At 37.8% G+C, this 21,464-nt stretch overlaps 1 protein-coding gene across 3 annotated transcripts in view; it reads right to left on the bottom strand.

Annotated features, from left to right (window-relative positions):
* LOC136836905 (cell division cycle and apoptosis regulator protein 1-like) overlaps nt 1-21,464 on the bottom strand; it is a 63,529-nt gene that overhangs the window by 18,833 nt on the left and 23,232 nt on the right. For all 3 annotated transcript variants that reach the window (XM_067101345.1, XM_067101346.1, XM_067101348.1), the window contains exons 6-13: nt 20,775-21,000; nt 18,013-18,293; nt 8,235-8,472; nt 6,916-6,975; nt 6,608-6,691; nt 5,165-5,323; nt 3,916-4,071; nt 3,038-3,169 (exon numbers count right to left, since the gene is read on the bottom strand). In XM_067101345.1, coding sequence (XP_066957446.1) covers nt 3,038-3,169; nt 3,916-4,071; nt 5,165-5,323; nt 6,608-6,691; nt 6,916-6,975; nt 8,235-8,472; nt 18,013-18,293; nt 20,775-21,000 — 1,336 coding nt within the window. The remainder of the gene's footprint in view (nt 1-3,037; nt 3,170-3,915; nt 4,072-5,164; nt 5,324-6,607; nt 6,692-6,915; nt 6,976-8,234; nt 8,473-18,012; nt 18,294-20,774; nt 21,001-21,464) is intronic.

Below are 21,464 nucleotides of genomic sequence, written 5' to 3'. Positions count from 1 at the left end.
TATCTCGCCGATAACTCCCTCGGAGTTGTTGTCAAGGGAGGTTTCGAAAAGAAGGGAATGAGGTACCCTTCCTCAAAACAGAGAGGGACCATTCGTCCGCTCCCTTCTGTGCCCAGGCTTCGCGAAATCTAGAAGTCTGGCACCTACTGGAGTCTGGAGGACTTGCTTTTCACTTGGACTTCCTGGAAGGGAGTCCTGAAGGTCTAGATCTTCTTTCAGGTCTACGCCTTCTAATAGACCTGGATACACGAAAGGGCTCCTGAAAGGGGGTCTTCTCCTTCTTAGGAAGAGGAGCAGTAGGTCTCATCCTCTTTGAAGACTGAGCCAGTAGATCCTGAGAAGCCTTCTCAGACAAAGAACGAGAGACCTCCTTCACAGTCTCTTGTGGGAAAAGATGGCTAGATAAAGGAGCGTACAAGAGGGAAGACCTCTGGGTAGGAGAGACCGATTTGGAGAGGAAAGCACTGAATACTGACCTCTTCTTAAGCAGGCCAGTGCCGAACAGGAAGCGATCTCCATCGAGCCGTCCTTCACAGCTTTGTCCAAACAAGACAACACACTGCTGAGGTCCTCCATACTGACTGAATCCTCTTCAAGACTTCTCTTGGCTAAGGCCCCAAGAGACCAGTCCATGAAGTTGAAAACTTCAGCACGCGGAAAAGGCCCTTGAGGAAATGGTCCACTTCAAAGTCCCCAAGAAGCCTTGGCCGAATTGAGGGAGAGTCTTCTGGAAGAATCCACAAGAGAAGAAAAATCAGAGCCAGCAGAAGAGGGGAGAGCTAACCCCATCGGCTCCCTGGTTTCGTACCACATACCCGCTCTTCCCGAAAGCCTGGAGGGAGGGCAAGGAGAAGACAGTCTTGCCGGCATCTTTCTTTGAAGAGAGCCACTCTCGAATCCTTTAAGAGCTTTCTTCATGGAGATCGTGGGGACGCATCTTGACTAAAGAGGAAGATTTCGAGGCCTTGGTGCTCGAGAGCATGGAACCCGGAGAAGGAGGAGAAGCAGGCTTGAGGGAATCTCCATACTCCTGAACCAGAAGAGCTGTCAACCTCTTGTAATCTGAAATGGTGATATCTTTTAGGGGATTCGTCCTCCGATAACGCCTCAGGCCCGAAGGAGGGGGAGAACGTCTAGAAGCAGAAGGGCATTTGCCAGAAGAAGAACGCCTAGAAGGAGAGGAGCCTTTGTCCACTGGAGACCGAAGATCCGGAGAGAAGCGCCTGCAAGATGACTGGCGCCTAACAGGAGAAGAAGGACGTAACTGAAGAGGAGCCCTTGCAGGGAGAGGGGCGCCAACAGACGAGAAGGAGGCTGGAGAAGAACTTCTACGAGGAGAGGAACGAGAAGAGCGTTTGACTTTGGAGAAAGTATCTCCAACAGGAGAAGACCGACGATTACGAGGGCGCGAGGCGCCTGGGTGGAGAGGCGCTATCCGGAGACGAAGAGAGCCGAGGAGAGGAGCGCCTACCAGGAGGGGAGCGCCTACCAGGAGAAGAGCGCCTAACAGGAGAGGAGCGCCTACGAGGAGAGGAGCGCCTACCAGGAGAGGAGCGCCTGGACGGAGAGGAGCGCCTGCAAGGAGAGGAGCGCCTACCAGGAGAGGAGAGCCTGGAAGGAGAGGAGAGCCTGCTGCTGGAGGGCGCTTAACAGGAGAAGAACGCCTCAAAGAAGACGATTTGCTGGGAGAAGAGTGTCTCTTGGAGGACTTGATCGGAAGAGAGGTATCCTTCCGACGAGAGGAGCTCTTTGATAAAGAGCCAGCAAGAGCAGCGAGTTGAGCCTGGAGGCCAACCAGGATCTGTTTGGTGGACTCCTGAACACCAGAAGAAGAGGAGGAGATCTACGAGTTCTCTTCTTGGAAACAGGAGAACCTTCAGGAAGCGCTCAGGGCTAGAGTCTAATGCGTCTCCTCTAGGAGCCTTCCAAGTCCTCTTCAAAGGACGCGACTCCTCAGCCGAACTCCAACCACGTTTAGGAGAAGAAGAAGCAGAAGATGAGAAACACTTCTTTAAGATCCCTTTTCTACGGCGATCTAAGGCAGCCTGGGACGCGTCAACAGGCGCTGCCGAAGGGACGCCTGACCGTTGGGAGCGCTCTTCATCCCCCTTGCGGCTGTCGACATTCCTCCTCCACTGGGTCTGGGAGTTTGGAAGAGGTCTAGGCCTAGGAGCGATGCGGAGCCGGTCAGACGCCCCCTCCACTACACTGGGGACACTACACATCACTATCACTTCTCACTTTCTTTTCCTCCAACGCACGCATCTACAACTGCATCTTGCGGATCGTAGCCTTCATTGCAGCCATCTCCGGCGGCGAATCCACAGGTTCGACGAAGGGAGAAGGAGCTGAAACAACTGGAGTGACAGGAGAATCTGGAAGAGTGTTAGGTTCTAAATCTACCTCCTTGGAAAGAGACCTACTAGAGCTTCTAGAAGAAGCCTTCCTAACTCTGTCCTTCTCCAACTTGCGTACATACGAGTTCAAAGACTTCCATTCCAGTTCAGTGAGACTCTCACATTCAACACACGTGTTCTCGATAGAGCAATCATTCTCCCTACACCTCGAACACACAGTATGAGGATCTACCGAAGCTTTCGGTAGTCTCACCTTACAATCAGACCTAACACACACACGAAACACCGGTGCAATACTCTGATCAGACATTCTTTAAGAAAATACCAAAGCCAAAATCAAAAAACAGTCCACAAAAGCGTATGCCAAGCCAAAGATCCAATACGTCACCAAAGGTCAGTCCAAAATAATCCTCAGCAAGCGAAAAATGAAAGTCTAAGCAGAAGGAACCAACAACAGATGTTGCGGAACCAGCGACAGAGAAAATCTGACATGAAAACGGGAATGGCTCTATTCCCGCCACCCAGCGGCGGTATGGTAGATCACCTGACCTACCTGTCGCGTGTGCCGCGAAATTTGAATTTCTGTCGGGAACGTCGGAGACTATAGCTAAGTATATATCTGACGGGTAAGTTGCATGTACAAAATTCCCAGTTTCAAAAAAACCACGACATGAACTGACCTCTTCTTTATTTGGCTTTTCTGGAGCTTCGAACAGCGCTCGGTAAATGCGAAAAGCAAAGTCCCTCATCAGCATTTCATTGAAGAGTTCAGCAAAAAGGCTTACTTCAAAGGAGTGCTCTTTATTATCCTCCTGTGAAATTTGAAGGAATTAATTATTTATGTGGAATTTACCTAAATCAACCTATACAAAAAATCATTCATGAAATCCTCTTCATAAATAAACCATGAACACTATAATTATCATTGCTACCAATCAACTACTTTAAATGCCTGAACTTTAACTAGAAATAGAAAAAAATGAAAAACTAATTATTCATTTCCTTAATCATAGCAAAAGTTGACTGGAAGGGCAAATCTTTATCATAACATGGGTGAAATGTTCACTCCAATATCTCCAGCAGCAATTTAAACTGAGAAACACTTCAAATGTAGCAGGCTATAAAGCCTAAAATCAAAACTTCTGAAATTTTTAATGAACATCCTAGTTTCTAAAGTAAAAGGTGCATTATTAGATAGAGGATATTGTCTTGTTTCATTGGACAAAATTGCAACAAATCCTCCGGAAGATGATTTCAATCCATATGTATTGCATAATGTTCTTATATGTTCAATTTCTCTATTAAGGGCATATATACAATTTTTTATCAATAGTACAAGTGTCTACAGCCATACAATTCACACACTATCCCAGGAGGGAGAAATTCCTAATGCTGGAGGACATGTATTGTTTACATTTATTGACTTAAAAAAACTGAAGTAGATTTGATTTCATTTATGAAATTGGCTGTCAAGACCAGTACTGGTTAAAATCAAAGTGATCGTAAGTAGTTCGTAGAAAATCACTCATAAATCATTCATAATGAAATTCAGACTAACCTGTCTGTAATCTAACAACACTGACAATGACATGGTTGTACAGTCGAATTTGCCAGACTTTGCAGTTCGTGATGGATGAACAACAATCATGGGTTGATCAGGGAGGGTATAACGTTTTTCTAACAGGTTTCTCTCCCGTTCTTCAGCTTTCTTTTTCTGAAATAAAGGGCACAGAATATCACATCAAGTCATCTGTGATCTACAATTCCAGTTAACAAAAAGTTTTCCATCAGCTAAATACACCATACTTTCAAAAGCATAACCAAAATCTCATGTTTAAAGCAGTTCCTTCAGAGTTAGTTGTCAGGAATAATCCATTAAGTTGTCCATTGTTACATTACTACTAGTAAACTGAGTGTTCCATTTCCTTCTGACTATTGATAAGACAGTTAACTAACCTATAACAATCAACATCACTGAATTTAAAAATACCAAAGTTTTCTTTTAAAAAAAATCTATCATGGGTACCATTGAAAATCCCAGTAGTTCAAAGGTTAACTTCCTTTAAAAATATAGGCAATCAACTTTTTCAAGTATTACATGCTAGAAAAACAAACTGTATTTTAATAAAACATATTACAAAAGCACCATAACTCACACAAAAAACCAGAATAGAGCAAAAAACTTATCTAAAGGTGTAACACCTGCAATTTCACTTACATAATATATCGTGCCATCCACACACCACTATTAGAAGTCCTAACAAACTTGCTAGCATTAGCCTCAACATGTCAAAACAATCTTTCACGGTTCCTGTAAAGAGCCTTTCCCTAAAGGAGATTTTTTTTTGTACAAATTTTTGATGAACATGTAATTACAGTATACACTAATCATGAAAATAAAAGGTTTCACTAGCAATCCCCTCAGCCATGGGGATATTCCACTCTCCAACTTACATCCGATCAAGTCACTTCAGCACCTCTTCTGTCATCAACGATCAACAGCCCCACGACACCAGGATACAATGCAAGTCTAAGCTGTTCACCAAGAGTTTTTATCCATTTACATCAATTAATCAAAGACCTATCTGCTCACTAGCTTTTCTCCTGATAAATTCTGCTAAGAAAGCTTGTCTCCAAAAATTCTGTTTCTATAATCCCCAATTATTTCAATACCTTTCAGTATTTTGTTTTGAATCCTTGTTCTATGAGATATGAAGGTATACTGAATTTGTAACAAGTGCAAACTAACAGAAAGCTGACCCTTTAAATGAGTAAAAAAAAAAAAAAAAAAAAAATCACATAACTACCTCTTCCTCTTCTTTCTTTCTCTCTTCTTCTTCTTTTCTTTTCTTCTCTTCTTCTCTTTTCCTTTCCTCCTCTTCCTTTTTTTTGGTTTCATCTACTTCAGCACTTTCTGCTGCTGCAGCTTTCTCCATTTCCTCCTTTTCCTGCTCATTTTTCAAAATCTACAAGAATAAAACTACAATTATTCACCATTACAAATAAATTTAAAGCACTTTAATCACTACAGAAAGAAAATCAGTCTGTAGAGGTAACAAGTCATGCAAAATCTAGATCATACATCTTCATATATCTATCCTTTAAAGAGCAGAGATACAGTATTACCAAATTACTGCTCATTCATATTGCATTTTGCATAATATTTTTTTTAATATTTAAACAAAAACCAATTGGGAAGAAACAAAAAATAATAAAATATGATTTAATCTATTTTGTTTTCAAATGATATCTGGAACTGGAAAAGAACCACGCAAAGAGGACGTGATAAATCTCCATATTAGTGGATTCTGAGAAGACAGAGGGTCCAGGAAGATTCATGAAGTTAGTGGTGTTACTCTACCATAACAATAGACCTGGAGTAAAGGCAGTAGCAGGGATATTAGAAGAACTGAAGATGAATTTTGATATCTTGAAAGGACCAGTGCTGAGCCCTTGCTGTTTGCCATAGTGACATAAGCAGCTACGAAGGAGTGAAGAAAGGTGGCTCCTGGGAGCTGCTTTATGCAGACGACCTAGCGCTAACATCAGAATCTGTGGAAGTGGTGGTGGAAGAGTGGAATGGAGAGGAAAAGGAAGCGAATGAAAACGTACAATCAGGATAGTAGTTATGTGGGAGCGGTGTGTAAGTGCTGTGGAATGAATGTAACAGACTGTGTCACTAGAGGTTCTCTTGAATAAAAAGCGTATACAGAGTAAGAGGTTTCTGACCCCAAAATGTGTTACAAGAGCAGATCTGAAAAGTAGAGCACTTCTGTTGCCTTGGGGCACACTGCACAGTGAAACAAGTGTTGAAAGAGGAGCAGTAAGAGAGAGTAGCTACATGAGATGGAAATACAACCAGACTACTGGTAAACAAAAATTTCCCGATGGTAAGAAGAAAGACTTACGACAAGTATATAAGGCCTGTACTACTCTATGCAACAACGCCATGGCTACTGACAAGGAAAAGACAACTTTATAAAGGTGTGGCCATAGCATGTTAGAATTCATGGCTAGAGTATACTGGGAATATAATATGAGAAATTGGTGGACATCTGTGTCAAGTGGCCCAGAAAACAGACAGTCCTAAATATCTGAGGGGTTTCAGACATGTGATGAAAAGAAACAAACAATAGTTGTGGGAAAAAAAGCTGATATAGAGGTAACAGGACCAAGGTCTGTATGAAGGTGAGAGAGAGAGAAAACTGAGTTAAAAAGAGTTTATGATGATTTGAAACTGGAAATCCTACCTTTGTCAAACGAGCTATCAGCTGCGATTTGAGACCTTTGCTGTTAAGCATCCGTGCATCTAATTCAGATCGCAGCTCAACCACCTACAATACATTTCCCGTTAGAGAATAATCAAAGAGAATACTTCAAATTAATAATGTTACCTGGCTAAAAGAAAATACCAATTAAACACAATTCAATTCGCAAAAACATAGTAAGAGCATTAAAATAAGACTACCTATGTACATGTAACCAGTTAAACCACAAATTTACCAACACATACACATGTATAAGTTTCACGTAAACCGTGGAGGAATCCAGCACTCACCTTCATGGTCTTAGGGTCTAAGCTGGCATAATGGCTGGGATTCTTCCTAACTGCTTCTTCCTAAAAAAACCAGAGAAACTATTACCCTATAAGAAATGGCAAAGGATAGGGGTTCAATAGTTATAAAAATACCCTAGCCAGATTTCAAAAATGATTCTTTCACACACACTCTCTCTCTCTCCCTCTCTTTCTTTCTTTCTGGGGATCAAGGTTGGTTTGTGTGTGCCTATCTCTCACTGCAGCGCCAACCTTAAAGGGGAATGTAATGTGGCCAAAGACACAAAAAAAGAAAACAAAGGCTACAAAATAGTGTTTGTCACAGCTTCAGTGGGTGGATATTTGACATAGCTATATATCGATGCTGGCTAAATATGGTGGTTAATTATAAACACAGAAAAAGGAAATATAGAGGCATATTGTAAGACAAATTTCAATTAATGGTTGGATCCAGCATGGAGATATGAGAAAATGAAATGAACTAAAATTCAATAATAATAATAATAATGATAATAATAATAAATGATGATATTAATAATAATAAAAAGTCATAAGAAACACAGAAACGGCTAGTAGAGTCTGCAAGAAAAGGCTGATGGTGGTTGTGATAGTGGTGGCTGGTTGGTGTGGTGATGATTTGAGAAAAAGTTTGAGGATGGGTGATAAAGGATGATCATGTCCACCAGTGGCCACACCAGAGGTCAAAGTCTTAATATTTGCCAAACAAAGACCCTGGCCTGTGTGACCCATCATCTACCCTGCCTTCTGCAGTTGCCTGGCTGCAAACTTTCTTAATGTTATTTCAAAAAGATAATTCAGAAAACCTTTCTAATCATTTATTTGAGAGCAGATCAGTCACAACAAAATCAAAAGATGAGGTGATAAAGGAACTATTTTACTATACTAAAACATCAAATTGGTCACCAGAAAATTAAAATGAACCTTGCAATTATGTCAATGATAAAAGCTAATGAATAAACAAAACAGAAGCAAAGAAAAGTTAACTAATAGTTAGGATAAATATGTAAAAAAAGAGACTGGCTCTGCTCTAACAAATCTTGACAGGTTTGATATTCCTAGCAATGACCTTACAGCTTCAACCTTCATAACTGCCAGTCACTAAGGCAGCAAAAGATTCAAGCTGAAGTCAGTGCACAGACTTGTAAACCAAACCTCCATACAACATTATTCATTATTTTTAAATTTTTTTTTTTACTTTGCTTGTCCAAAAATGCAGTCCCAGGCAACTTTATTGTGAAGTACAAGGAGATGGTCTGCAAGAAGAGAGTGAACCGTAGAGAAGAAAAAGATGAGATGAGTGCCTTGTCTTCCTCCTCCCCCTCCAGATCCTCGAGCTGCTGCGGACATCCTGCCGAGGAGGAGAGCTTCTTGTCCAACTGCCGCTTATAGTTGAGGTGGAGGCCGTCCCACTCGAGTTTAGTTGGGCAAACGTTCCACACATCTGGGAGAAATAGTACAGTGGTTTCAACCCGGGCAGGCGAGCTCCGGCCCTTGTGTGTGGATTCTCCTCGTCGATAGTAAATCTCCGCAAACCGGTACCTGAGATGGAATGGTGGCGCATCAGGATCCCACACTTGGAGCAAGGGGGTCAGGCAGAGTTTACACCTATGCGCAATTATAATGCTCAGAAGAAAACCTGTTAATAATTCCCCCTTCTCCTCCTTTACCTGTTCAAATATAAAGATTTAGATTGCTCTATTCTACATACTGCTCTCAGCTAGGAAGACCTGCTTTAATCAAAACAATTAACAAGAAAAGCACAATGGAGCCCACATCTGTAGAAACATCCATACACAGACACACACACATACTGTACACCTACATATGCAAAGATGGCAAAATCCTTGTTGATAATCACTCAGTACTATCACAATTCCCTTCAGACTAGAGAAGTCTTGGCGCTACACCTGAATAAATCATTTCAAGATTATAATGTAAAATGGAGTTGTTACAACTTACAAGTTTATTGGCTGCATATACTTCTCTTGGTATCTCAGAAGTTCTAAACACACTCCCAAACTAACCTCGCCAATTCCAGAGAACGGGCCAATTTAATGCATATTTTCTTTAAATATCTGTAAACCAAAACTCTTTCTCATTAATAAATCTTCAAGAAGAACTGAAGGCCCAATGTTCTACAGAGTTCCTTTGAGGTTTCAAGTCTGCTTTTGATAATATGGTGCTGCAATGATAAGTATTAACCCTTTTGCTACAGAGTGTATAGCAGATTCAGTTACCAGCATTATTTCTAAAGTTTCCGGAGTACAATAGGTAAAAATTTCATATCACACATATATATATATATGGTATACATATTCCTCAATCTGACTACTGGTGTTCCATTTTCAAAATATCTTGAAGCCCATTCCTTTTATCAAATAAAGTGTTACTACTGTGCATCCTAATGCAGCACAAAATGCCCCAAGTTTTGATCTCAATCCTGTTGCAAAAGGGTTAACCAAGATAAACATCTATCACATTAGTCTCGAATTGCTCAAACTCATCTTTATGCATTTTGACCTTAATCAGTTCTTTTGCTGTGAAGTTATGTTGAAATATCAGCAGCTCTTAACGGTAAAACCATTACTGTAGCTGATGAGAAGGCGTGACAATTAGTTTTGTCCAACAGCAAATCATTCGCTGTTCAATGACAGGATTGTGGGTGTACAAAATGATCCCCACCATAGGCTGAATATTAGAGCAGTGTTTTTATGAGCTGAAATTAAAAGACCCTTCATGCCTTGAAATCGGAGATTAACAATCTTAGAAAGACATGACTCAACTTTCATACACAACTGGACATTACTCATTATTTATTAAGGTATCTTGAAAGTTACTTTAGTAACTTTAGTAAAGAAGCCAAATCTTTTATTATGGGACGTTCACTATGAAGCAGAAGAACACGTCAAATACCTATAAAATACAACACTTACAATGCAAATCAATCTAATCAAATATGACTAGTATCATGTCAAGTCGTTAACAAAACTGCTCAGCCAAAATCTCTCCTCTCTTACGGATTGCTAATACAGTATATTAAGAAAGAAAGGGCAAGTATCGAAAAGCAGATGTTCCATTTTCATTTTACAAGTCATTAGAGAATATCTGTGTAAGAATTCAGTTATAAAAGATAACAATCCTTTATAAATGCTGGCATGTTCAATTACAATAAATTGTTAAAATTTTTAAAGTATGTTTTTCTGTTGCAAGTTTACTTAATCAAGTCTATTCAAGATTTCAAGAAAAAAACCTTCAGACATTTAGATCAAATGAAAACAAAACTACCTACATAATACAAGCTGCCACTATTTACATCCACCATCAAAGGAATAACATAAAAAAACCTCACTGCAAGTGTTGGCACTGAAAAAATGCTAAGAATATGGCACTATTGCCTACTTACTCCTTATTGGAATTGGTTTGAAACACTGCTAATCTATATAGTATATTCCCATGCAAGACATGACATTACCTCTGAAGCACTATTACACAAACTCTGAAACACTATTACATAAACTACACCTCTTGAAACTACAGAATACCTTATTTTTCATACAAGTGAGAAAAAACCTTACGACATTTCATTCTCTGAAAAACACATCCATCAACTATTTCAACAACTACTAACTGTAGATTTCTTGTTGCCATATAACTAATCTATTATCTATTAATAATCTATTATCGATTAATTCCTCCTGGCCAAAGAATCAAAATTAAAAATTGAATCATAATGCTGGCCCAAAAGAACTCATCTCATCTTGAAGACATATATCACCAAGCAACCTCCAACATCTTAAAAAACTTACCAGATGGATGCACTGCTACTGTCATGGTTTCATAAAGTATCATCAGAGATTTGTCTATACTGGGTGATTCAATTTCAAATGGAATTAAGAGTCACATGGGGAATTAAAAGTGCTGTGTATGCGTTGGAACATGTGCTCAACTCAAACTCCATAGTTCTCAAGTATAGCTTCTCTTAATTTATTATAGCCATCACTAAAAAAGGACTCCATTTATTTTATAGGATTCCAGTGAAGGTAAATTCAAGGTAATTATGTTTGTCACGTCATACGAGATTAGTAACTGGCTGGTTATGACAATTTCCTAGCCTGACAACAACAGCAAAGAACCAACATACTGTACAGTAGCTGTGCTTTTTATATCAGCTTAACATAGATGTTGGTATAACTTTGCTTCATTTACAAAAGTGAAGCCTCAAAATTACTTAAATACCGATTCTGGCATAAACTATAAATTACGTACATTATGAACATAAGCATTTCTTACAGATAAGACAGTTATATCAAGGAACTCTAAGGAAAAATGTATGAGAAAAAATATAAGATTATAACATTTACTACATTAAAAACAAAAGCAGTCAAAAGGAACTACAAAATGCACATGGACCTGGACTTTGGACTAGGTTGCAATCTGAACTATGGTTTTCAAAGCATAATGCCTTCCCCACCACATCCACCCATGAAACTTCCATCAGCTGTTTACATCACTAATGAGGAAGAGAATTACAGTAAAAGCATGGACAGCAGCAGACAACACACAAAAGAGAGGTGCATGGAACTAAATACAAATCTTTTCTGATCCATCACAATGCCAGCTCTGAATACCTAAATGGGTAAGCAGGCAGCAGCAGCAGGAAAAACGCAACATACCTTGATATACAGTAAGTAAATGAACTAACATATTTGTAGGAGTATTGTGTAATTAAACAAACAAAGAATTGGCCAATAATAACTATACAAATACTGTATGCACTAAAGCTAATAACTAGCTATCAATATCTTTATGAATCTGTTCAATGAGAATTTTTTTATATTCAGTTATGTAAATGTGACCAATATGTGACACTTTATGTTGAATAAGCTATTAACAGACAAGCTATACAAATTTAAATCTACCATAACTTTTAGTCCCCTACTAGTTATCAAAAATATTTGGAATACAAAATAGCAGTTTTCCTGTGCATACAAAAATAAAAATTTATAAGGTAATGGTTAGAAGTATTTAGATCTATGGGCAAGAGTCATGGTACAATACTGACTTCGGATATTAAATTCTTAACATTTGAAAATAAGGTACTCACTAGAATATCAGGAATTAAATGGAGGGATATCAAACAGCAGAATTAGAAAAGTAATGGGGTTCAGCTGGTTGATGAGAATGTTAGGTTCTCATGCTGGAAGTGGTTAGGCCATGTGTGTAGAAGACAGGGATTAGTATGAGATACACCAGGGTGGGTTGCCCTTGGCAGAAGAGGTAGAGGCAGGCCAAAGGAGTCATGGTTGAGGACAATGAGGCGCGAAGCAGGTGACGAGTGTTGGGGAGATCTTGAGCAGTTAACCCAGGACAGAATGTGGTGGCATGAGTTATTAACAGCACATCACTTTTAGTATTCAAGTTTTTCACAAGTTTTTTATAAGGCAAAAAGTGGGAAATCTATTATAAACCATTTTACTAACAATAACGTCAGTTAAAAATAAAACACTGCCTTCCATACAAACATAAGTACACCTACAGAATTGTGAACAGAATATTCCAAATCATATTACAATGAATATTAGAGTGAAAGTTGGAATTCCTAGTACCTACAATATTATGTAGATGTTATTTATTTATTTACTTATACTATATATATATATAGACTTATATTTGTTCATTTACTTAAACTATATATGAAACTTATATTTGTTCATTTACTTACACTATATATGAGACATATTTGTTCATTTGCTTAGTATATTAATGCATTTCAGATACTAAAAGCAGCCACCAAGGTAAATGAGAAATGATTTGTTTATAGAGACAGGTACATCTTCTCTATGTATTGTCTGCGAAAGCAGCTGATGAAGGTGTGGTGGATGCATTTAGTAGGAAGTTTGTGCACTCAGAAAACTGTAATTAACCCACCACCTGGTCCAGAGTATAAGTCCACATCATTTTGTACTTCCCTGACTACTTTCCATTTTTTCTGCCATTACCTTGTTTTGTTCTGTAGCAATAGTTATAATTTTACTATCACTCAAACATTTTTCTTATACAGTAGTTACCTGATATATCTTTCTAATATATATATATATATATATATATATATATATATATATATATATATATATATATATATATATATATATATATATATATATATATATATATATATATATATATATATACCCTATAAAAGTTTAATCTAGTCACTTTTGTACAATATGATTAACACACTACTATGTTAATTAAACTATTCTTTTCCTCTATTCCTGTAAACTAATTCTGTTTTTTCCTGCAGTCGCACTACTGGTAGTTTCACAAAACAAGCAGCACCTGGACCCTCCTCAAATATACCTACATCACCTCACTCACTTTTGGTGATCATGTAGTGCTCTTAACAGACCTGCTCACACTGTTCACAGTGTGTTTACATTACAACGGGAATACTATTCCACAGCCCTAGGCGCCCTTTGCATCCTTTAAAGGGCAACCAACCAACTGGTCTTTGTCAAGTCCAAGCCTATTAAAACTGCTAAGCAACTCAACAGTTGGACAGTAACACGCCTTGGTCATCTCCTTAAAACAGGTGGAAGTATTAAAAGCACTTTACTAATGAAAAGTGGGTGAAGTGATTGATGGCTACCTGAGGGTCCAAGGTACCATGTTGTTCACTAAAATATTCTTGTATGCTAGGCATAAACCAGTCTGGGAACACTTGAAGACCACAAATGTGGGAATGTATGTGTGACAGGGCTGCAATTGAATAACCATACACCTAGCTCCCCTCGTTACAAGCTTCACAAAATATCACGAGTGAATCTATACACACATAATTAAGGTCAATATGGCAATCATGTTCTGGTGTTTATGTGACAAAGCGCAGATTTACCTATTTCAACTAATTTCTAAAATGGACTAAGAATTATGTTAAGGTTTCTATGTACCATATGACTTTTCCTAGCTCATTTTATCACCTTACTCTGGTAGAATGCCTATTCAAAATTTAAACCAAAGCCAACAATGTTTTGAGTAAAACGTGCACAGAACATATCACCAAAAAAATTTAATTAATTCATGAGGAACCCTATCTCACCAACAAGCACCAATTCCAGGACAAGTTACTACTGTATAGGGATAGGTCCACATTTTGTGGAAGTTACTGGAAATACATACTACCCCTGCCACCTTGACTGGTTACTCCAACCCTTTGAGACCAGCCACAGTACAATCACATCAGGCATAGTAACATCTATAACATAAACCTCCAAGGAATGTTTCTGTGTATCAGTTTACTTACTGGTCGGTTATGAACTGATTACTGTTATAATAACAATTTGGTTTGTCTGTTATCAGTGTATTCTAATTTTTCTGAAGTTTATTCTACGTCACACTTCAAATTGAAGTCACGGCTATGCCAAAGAGTATTCAATAACCTACGTCATCAACTAGATGGGCTAAAAACTAAAAAAATGGGGCAAGGAAAAGTAACTGGTAACTGAAGCCTGGACAACAAGACAAGATCACATATCTAATGTTCAATTCAAACTGTAACTGTAAAATTCTGTGACCCACATGTAGTTGTTAGAAGATTGTGGAAGTGTTATTTGATAAAAATGAACACTTAATTTAAGCACATATGTAAATGTACCAAGTGATCTAGAGTACTTTAATAACCAATATTTCAGACATTTATTTTCAAGACATTTCAATGTAATTCTCAAATTTTAATATTAAGAAAAAAAAAAAAAAGATAAAATACAGGATAATTAACAGAGACCATTACATCATATAGTGAACCTGAAAATTCAAAGCAATGATTTTTTTGGTCTTGTAAATGCATGTAAATTGGAGTATGATGTATACTAAATATCCCACATGCCTTGTTCTACTACTTTACATTTAAATTAATTTAAAAATATTTTAACAGGTCCCCCCTCCAACATAACTTTCCATCTGTAGTGAAAATCTGCAACTCACATTTGATGAAATACCAACGCAACCAGACTATTTCTTAAAATTCATGTTGTCTTTAAATATTTACCAAAATGCATGTTAGCACTATTAACTACAGACTCTTTTTAAAGAATGTAAACAAACCTCCCGTAAGGACGTAAATGACACCTGCATAATAGCTGTTAGCATTATTAGGATGATTCTACCTTTGGCTATTTAAGAAAAAATCTTTGGCACCTGCAGCCTCCCTGAAGCACTAACTGACCCTACTCAATTCATTTATACTGCATTGCTAAAAATAAGCTACCTAGACATAAGCTAAGCTAAACTACATACTTAAATTCAACAACCATCAGTATTCAGTTACTATTTTTTTTATTCTCTAATTATGATGCAATTCAAAAAGTGAATGCTAACAGATGCTCACTAAATATAAAAAAAATTTCATCTACAAAATCTTATATACATAACTTGATTATTGATATTAAACCCAATACATAGCTCATCTTCCATTAAAAAACTCCTGGAATATCTGGAGACATAACATTTTCAAAAAGGATTTGTTAGTGCCAAGTTTTTATAAGGAAAATTCCTAAGAACTTATGGGCATATTATATCAACCCACACCTAACTTCATTTGACATCTAACATCAACTGACAGCTGCACACACTTTAATGAGTATGGCATGACTTTAATATAAAATGCTGGCAGCTCGACTGTGTGTAAGTTTAAAGTATATCATGTTGATGGCTTGAAACAGAAAATGCAAGTACTCCCCTTATTACTCATCAGCAGAGACAATGCTGTGCTGGGCTCAAGAACTATACCACCCAAGAGGGGGAACTCCTGCCTCTCATACCACTTTAGTTCACTTTTGGCCTACTGGCCATTGAAAGATTGTTGAGATCAACTGGAGGGTTGAAAGACATGGAACTGTTAGTGAAGATTATTATCATTATTATTTTTATATCATAAAGTATGACAGTTTAATGAGACTACCAAGACATATTGCTTGATTCTCTAGAATTCACCCTATGGATACATTCTTCACTGGGAAATGAAAATGAAACCAAATACGGTTAGGGAGGTTAGATAACTATGTGAGACATGAACAAGGAAAACAAAAGAAAGTAAAACCCAGAAACAGACTTTTCAAGTTGAAGGAACCCTGCAACAAACCTTGTGCTATGTTAGATACCCTGTTAATGTTGCTTCCTACCTAGGCACTACTGATGAGTTATATATAAATGAAAATAAAATTATTAAAAAGAAAATGTTGATGTGATCATAATGGAATACTCATCAACCTCAAAAGATAAAGAGATAGAATCTAACATCAAATTATTCCTCTTGTGCCAAGTAAGCCAAAGAGCAAAAGTCCTGGTTTCATTTTGAGCACAAAAAATCAGTTAACTTCCATTTACCTTCATCTACATATCCTGTTGATAAATTCTGATGACAGTTGACTAATAAAATCAAAACTGCCAAATCAAGGGCACTGTGAAAGAATACTCTACTCCTAGAACCTCACAGGCACCTCTTGCAACAAACATTCAAAACCATGGGTTATAAGCAGCTAAGTGTTCAAGCCACATGGTATTAAGGCTCCAAAGACGAGATTTATCAAGGTGCTGGGTGCTTGTGAATACCATCCCTATAATAAAAATAAAAAGCTGATCAACACTTCTAAGTGACAGCTGTAACAATCTGCTCATTATCAAGATGATATATGAAATTGAAGGTTAAGATTCTTGCCTGGAACTGACATACAGTCCTAATCAACTCTTTGTTCATGATACACCATCACAGAAGACGGCACAGAAAGGTGTCCGCAAGGTGGCGAAGGGTAGGTTCTAGTTCGTGTGCAGTGTTGGCTGCTGCACAGCTTTGTGCCTTTTACTCTTCATCCACTGCCTCTGGTCTCTTCCTACTTTGACGTTCAACATGCTAATTTTTGCCTAAATTTTCAAAAGAAAATGGGACTTGGTGGTCTTGTTAAACAAATTCATAATAACAATACACCTTTTCCTGTGACTTGAGCATAGTTGTCATATATCATTATAATTTAAAAACAATGAGAGAATATTCCAATTACGACCAAAAAAATTGAAAACTGTAAGCAGAGTGATTAAGAAAAGTGTGCTGCAAAATTAAAATTTTCAAAAACAACTATATATATACAAGGAAGCTAACATGTCATATTGAATAAATGGTAAAATTCTCTCATCAAATACAGTAATGGGCTTCTCTACTCACTGCAATATGTAAGTGAACATCATCAACTGAAATAATAAAATAAAAAAACTAAAGTTTTCTCCTGAACCAGGCACTCATTAATAAAAAACAAAAATGATGAATGAAAGTAAAAAACAAAAATTACTAATTTAGTAACAGGCACCTTAGATCATGCGAAAAGTAAACTAACAGTGGCAGATGAGGATGGGGTGCCTTTCCTCTGGGCAGTACCATTTCCCAGCAGTTGACAACAACACTGAGCCTTTCTCAGTTCAATAACAGCCTACCTCTGAACACACAGGAAATGTAATGATTACTGAAGTAATGCTTTGCAATTTCCTATGATCTGTTGAGACTTGGAACCTAGCTGCATATTCAAGCCTAACTTTTACCTACAACGTCTCTGTGATGTCGTAGCTTACCTAAACATTCCCCAATTATGTTCACAGAAAAATCTCTTAGGAGGGAGTTGGTGGTGGATAATGAGCTATGTTAATAGGAGTACCAAAGCTTTAGTATTTAATCCACATGTACTAAAGTTCTATCAACAGAGTACAAATAACATAATGTCCTTAAACATGATTTTAAATTCCTTAATATATGCCATCATTTGAAGAACTTTTATTCGTAAATCATTTATTTATTTATTTTATTTTATCAACTATAGTGCAATAGCTGGTATACATGCAAGAAATTATTTCCATCCCACTAGATCCTATAGGAACTGTTTGTAACTAAGTGTTTCAGCCACACAATAGAACCCCCTTACCCTTCCACACTTTTTGGGCTCAGATGTGAGAAGTTCCAACCTCCTCACACCCACACTTCATACAGGACAACATGACCATAAAATATGGTCTCACAAGACTAGTTCGGAACATTACCAGGTAGTGCACCCAGCTAAGTCAATGCCGGTCAGTGCTTTGCAGGTCCTAATGGCCGTGTGTATGAGGACATTCGGATCCTTCTCAGGGTTGGGACCATCAAGCGATGGGCTCCAGTAACCACCAATAGCCATAGTTTCATTCTTGCCTTTCAAACCGACCAAAAAGTTTATAAGACGTGTTGGATGAACAAAGCAGTCACGGACATCCGCATGGTCTTCACTCAATGCACACGATCTTCTGAAAATGTCTTCCACAGCTGGTACTGCCATCAACATTACCTAGAAGTGAAGAAGTAAACTTAGCTCTATTATGCAATTCATATATAATAAAGAACATGTACTCAATCTATAAAATAGGTCAGTGAATAAACATTTTTACCTATCTGAAACAATACAAATCTAGGTTTTGACAAACTCATTAGATTCTATTTATGACTAATATTTGAGTCCCTATTGTTTTCAGGTTCAGAATTTTGTTACTTAGAAAAAGAAGCACTCATATGACCCATCTAGATCCTCCAGTATATCTAAATCACTGTACTAATTTTCTGTGCAGCCTGTACATAAAAGCAGTGGGATTCATGGGGCTAGGAGGAAGGCACTCCCTATAAAATTGGTTAGTTTGTAGGAAACTTTTAATGGTAAGAAAATCTGGCTATTAAGGAAATCAAGGACTGGACCACACAAGAACCCATACATCACACCAACCACAATCCCCATTGAATGAGTATGGAAAGAGTGAAGAGTAAGGAACTGCATTCGACACTCCCCAAGCTACACCTGGTAACTGGCTTTTCCGAAGATATAGAGATGACAGAAGGCATAGAAGCAATGGAAGAGGTTGTTCCATAAGACCCTTCCAAGCATCATGATAACAACACTGTGAAGAGCATGAACATGAGAAAAAGAAAGCATTGCCTCTCGAGTAAAAAAAGTGGGGAGTTGTGAGAGCCACAAGACACTAAAGGAAACCTACAGCTTTCAAGCCCACCTGCACCAGGACAGTTAGATACCTAGACCGTCCCTGTACTGGAGTGTGGCAACAACAGCTAAAGCCGGTGAGTTCAGGTTCAGAGATGTGAGCTGAGGGAACTTGAATGGTCATAGTGTACAGGCCCAACCAAGGCCTCCTAACACACAGCACAGGTATTCACTGACATCCAAGGGAAGGAACTACTTTGAAAGAAGGGACTGATGGCAGGATGATATCAAGACTGTAAAATTTCTCAAACATGCAGGATGAATCAACCTTTTATGGAGATTTGTACTATACAGCAAGCAGAGAACTTGATCAATGAAAAGGTAAGAATCTGTGACCTTGTCCTTCCCTAGTCACAAAAAGCTATGGAGAAGAGGTAGACCTTAATCCCAAAGCAGTGACTCAGCAAGAAGTCGCAATGTAAGGGAGCCAAAGTAAACTGGATGCAGTACAGAATCCAAGATGGAGATTTTATACTATACAGCATGCAAAGAATTTGATCACCAACAAGTTAAGAAATTGTGATCATGTCCTTCTCTAATCACAAAATCATGGTGGAAGAACATTAGGCCTTAATCTTAACCTGTTAAACATCATTTATAGGAGACGTCGCTGCTCCTTCAATATCGTCACATTTTCTCACTTGCAGAGTGGTCATCTGGTCTACGGTAGTTTTATGCTTTTTATGAGTTCTTTTTACGTTAATATTTTTTTGTAAACATTTTAGGGTATTAAATAATACTGGATAGAAAAAGATGAAAGAATTCATTTTGCATTTTTTTATCCGAAGGATTATATGCATGAAACATAAGAGAAAAATAATCTTCTTTTGTATATGCCATTCCCTGAAAATAGAGCCAGTATAACAATGAATGGTTCTACTTCACTTACATTTATATCACACCATTTTAGTGCACATGATATTCTATATATTCATCTAGAAACTGGCTAGCAAATCCGTTTGCTTCTGTTACAATGGGCTCCATGACTTTGTCATCAGAAAACTTCTCAAAAAACTCAACAGGGTTTTCCTTCTCCTGTACAATAAATTTCATACCTTTGGGTGAACAAAAAGTAAAGGACTCCTCTCCTTAGTGATAACTGCCTGGTCACTTGGCAATGCGATGCTCGGATCTAAATTACAGTTTTCTTCAGATTCATATATATCTTCTTTGCTGTGTCTCAAGCTTCTGAGCTACTAAACTGAGCTTCGTAATCACCATCTCTTCATAAAGTAGTGATAATATCTCTTCAGGCAAAAGGTTTTTCTTTTCCTTTGGAATGCTCATTATGGGGGACAGATGGGATCAAAACAAGGAGAAAATAATCATTTATCAATGACAGCCTGAAGTGTAGCGGGAGATAAGAGGTACACGTCCTCTGTCAGACTGTCTTTCTGTTACAAAAAAAAAAGGTGCCATTCACCCCTAATTTAGCTCAGTGATGCCAAACGATGTTCCGACAATTTGTATAAGAGTAGAGTGTATTTCTGAGTTTGATCCATGCAACACCAGCCTTGAAAAGAGAACGTGTTACTCCATTGAAGGAGGTGTGACATCAGCGGTGGGTGAGCATACTGCTTTACAGGTTAAATAAAATTGGAAGACTGAATACAGAAGTGAAGCAATGGTTTGTATTTTGTACTAACACATCGAGTTATAGCAAAAGTTGCTGTACTGCAAGAAAACCGTATGAATCTTAGCATAATGGCAGAAGTAAGATGCGCTTACGCACTTTGCAACAGTAACACTAAAATTACACCATATATAAAACAAACTAACCTTGGCAGCATAGCAATGGTTGACATCAGGGGGATCATATATGGCATCATTTTCTAGCACGGGTTCCACTTCCTTATTCATTATATGAAACGAGACAGGACGGGGAAACTGAAAGGGCCTGTGTGCAGGAAAGGTGTCTGACCATAGCGGTCGGGCCAAGAATACATCCGATGGAACATAAAGGTTGTTATATCGTTTTTTCAATTCTAAAACATTTGCCTCTTTCCTGCAAGAAAAGTCAAACAAAGAAACATCAACATTTTTTGTGAAAAACATATTGTCCGTTTTGTATGATAAAAACCTCTGCCTTACTAAAATCAATACTTTACTATTCCAACAGCAATCCGATCAAGAATTTAAACTAAGAGAGCATCACACTTATTAAAATAAATACTAGACCATTTACAAAAAAAATTGTTCCTTTGAGGGCAGAAACAAAATACTCCTATGATTATTCACAATGAGGTATATACCACTTAGTAAATTCTTAGTTGTTATCCTTTGAAATACCAAAGTGACAATAACTCTGAGCAAGATCACAGAACTTTAGAACAAAAAAATCATTCCTGGTTTACTAAGACAAAATATTTTAATGCAATATATAATTAATTTTTACATTCAAGCCCATCACTCATATAGACCTCAAATTTGTCCAAATGATAGTAGTATCATATAAAGTAATTGAAATTA

The sequence above is a fragment of the Macrobrachium rosenbergii genome, chromosome 57 (assembly GCF_040412425.1).
Source record: "Macrobrachium rosenbergii isolate ZJJX-2024 chromosome 57, ASM4041242v1, whole genome shotgun sequence".
Lineage (NCBI taxonomy): Eukaryota > Metazoa > Arthropoda > Malacostraca > Decapoda > Palaemonidae > Macrobrachium > Macrobrachium rosenbergii.
The sequence above is the reverse complement of the archived record's forward strand: the minus strand, read 5'-3'. Positions and strand labels throughout refer to the sequence as shown.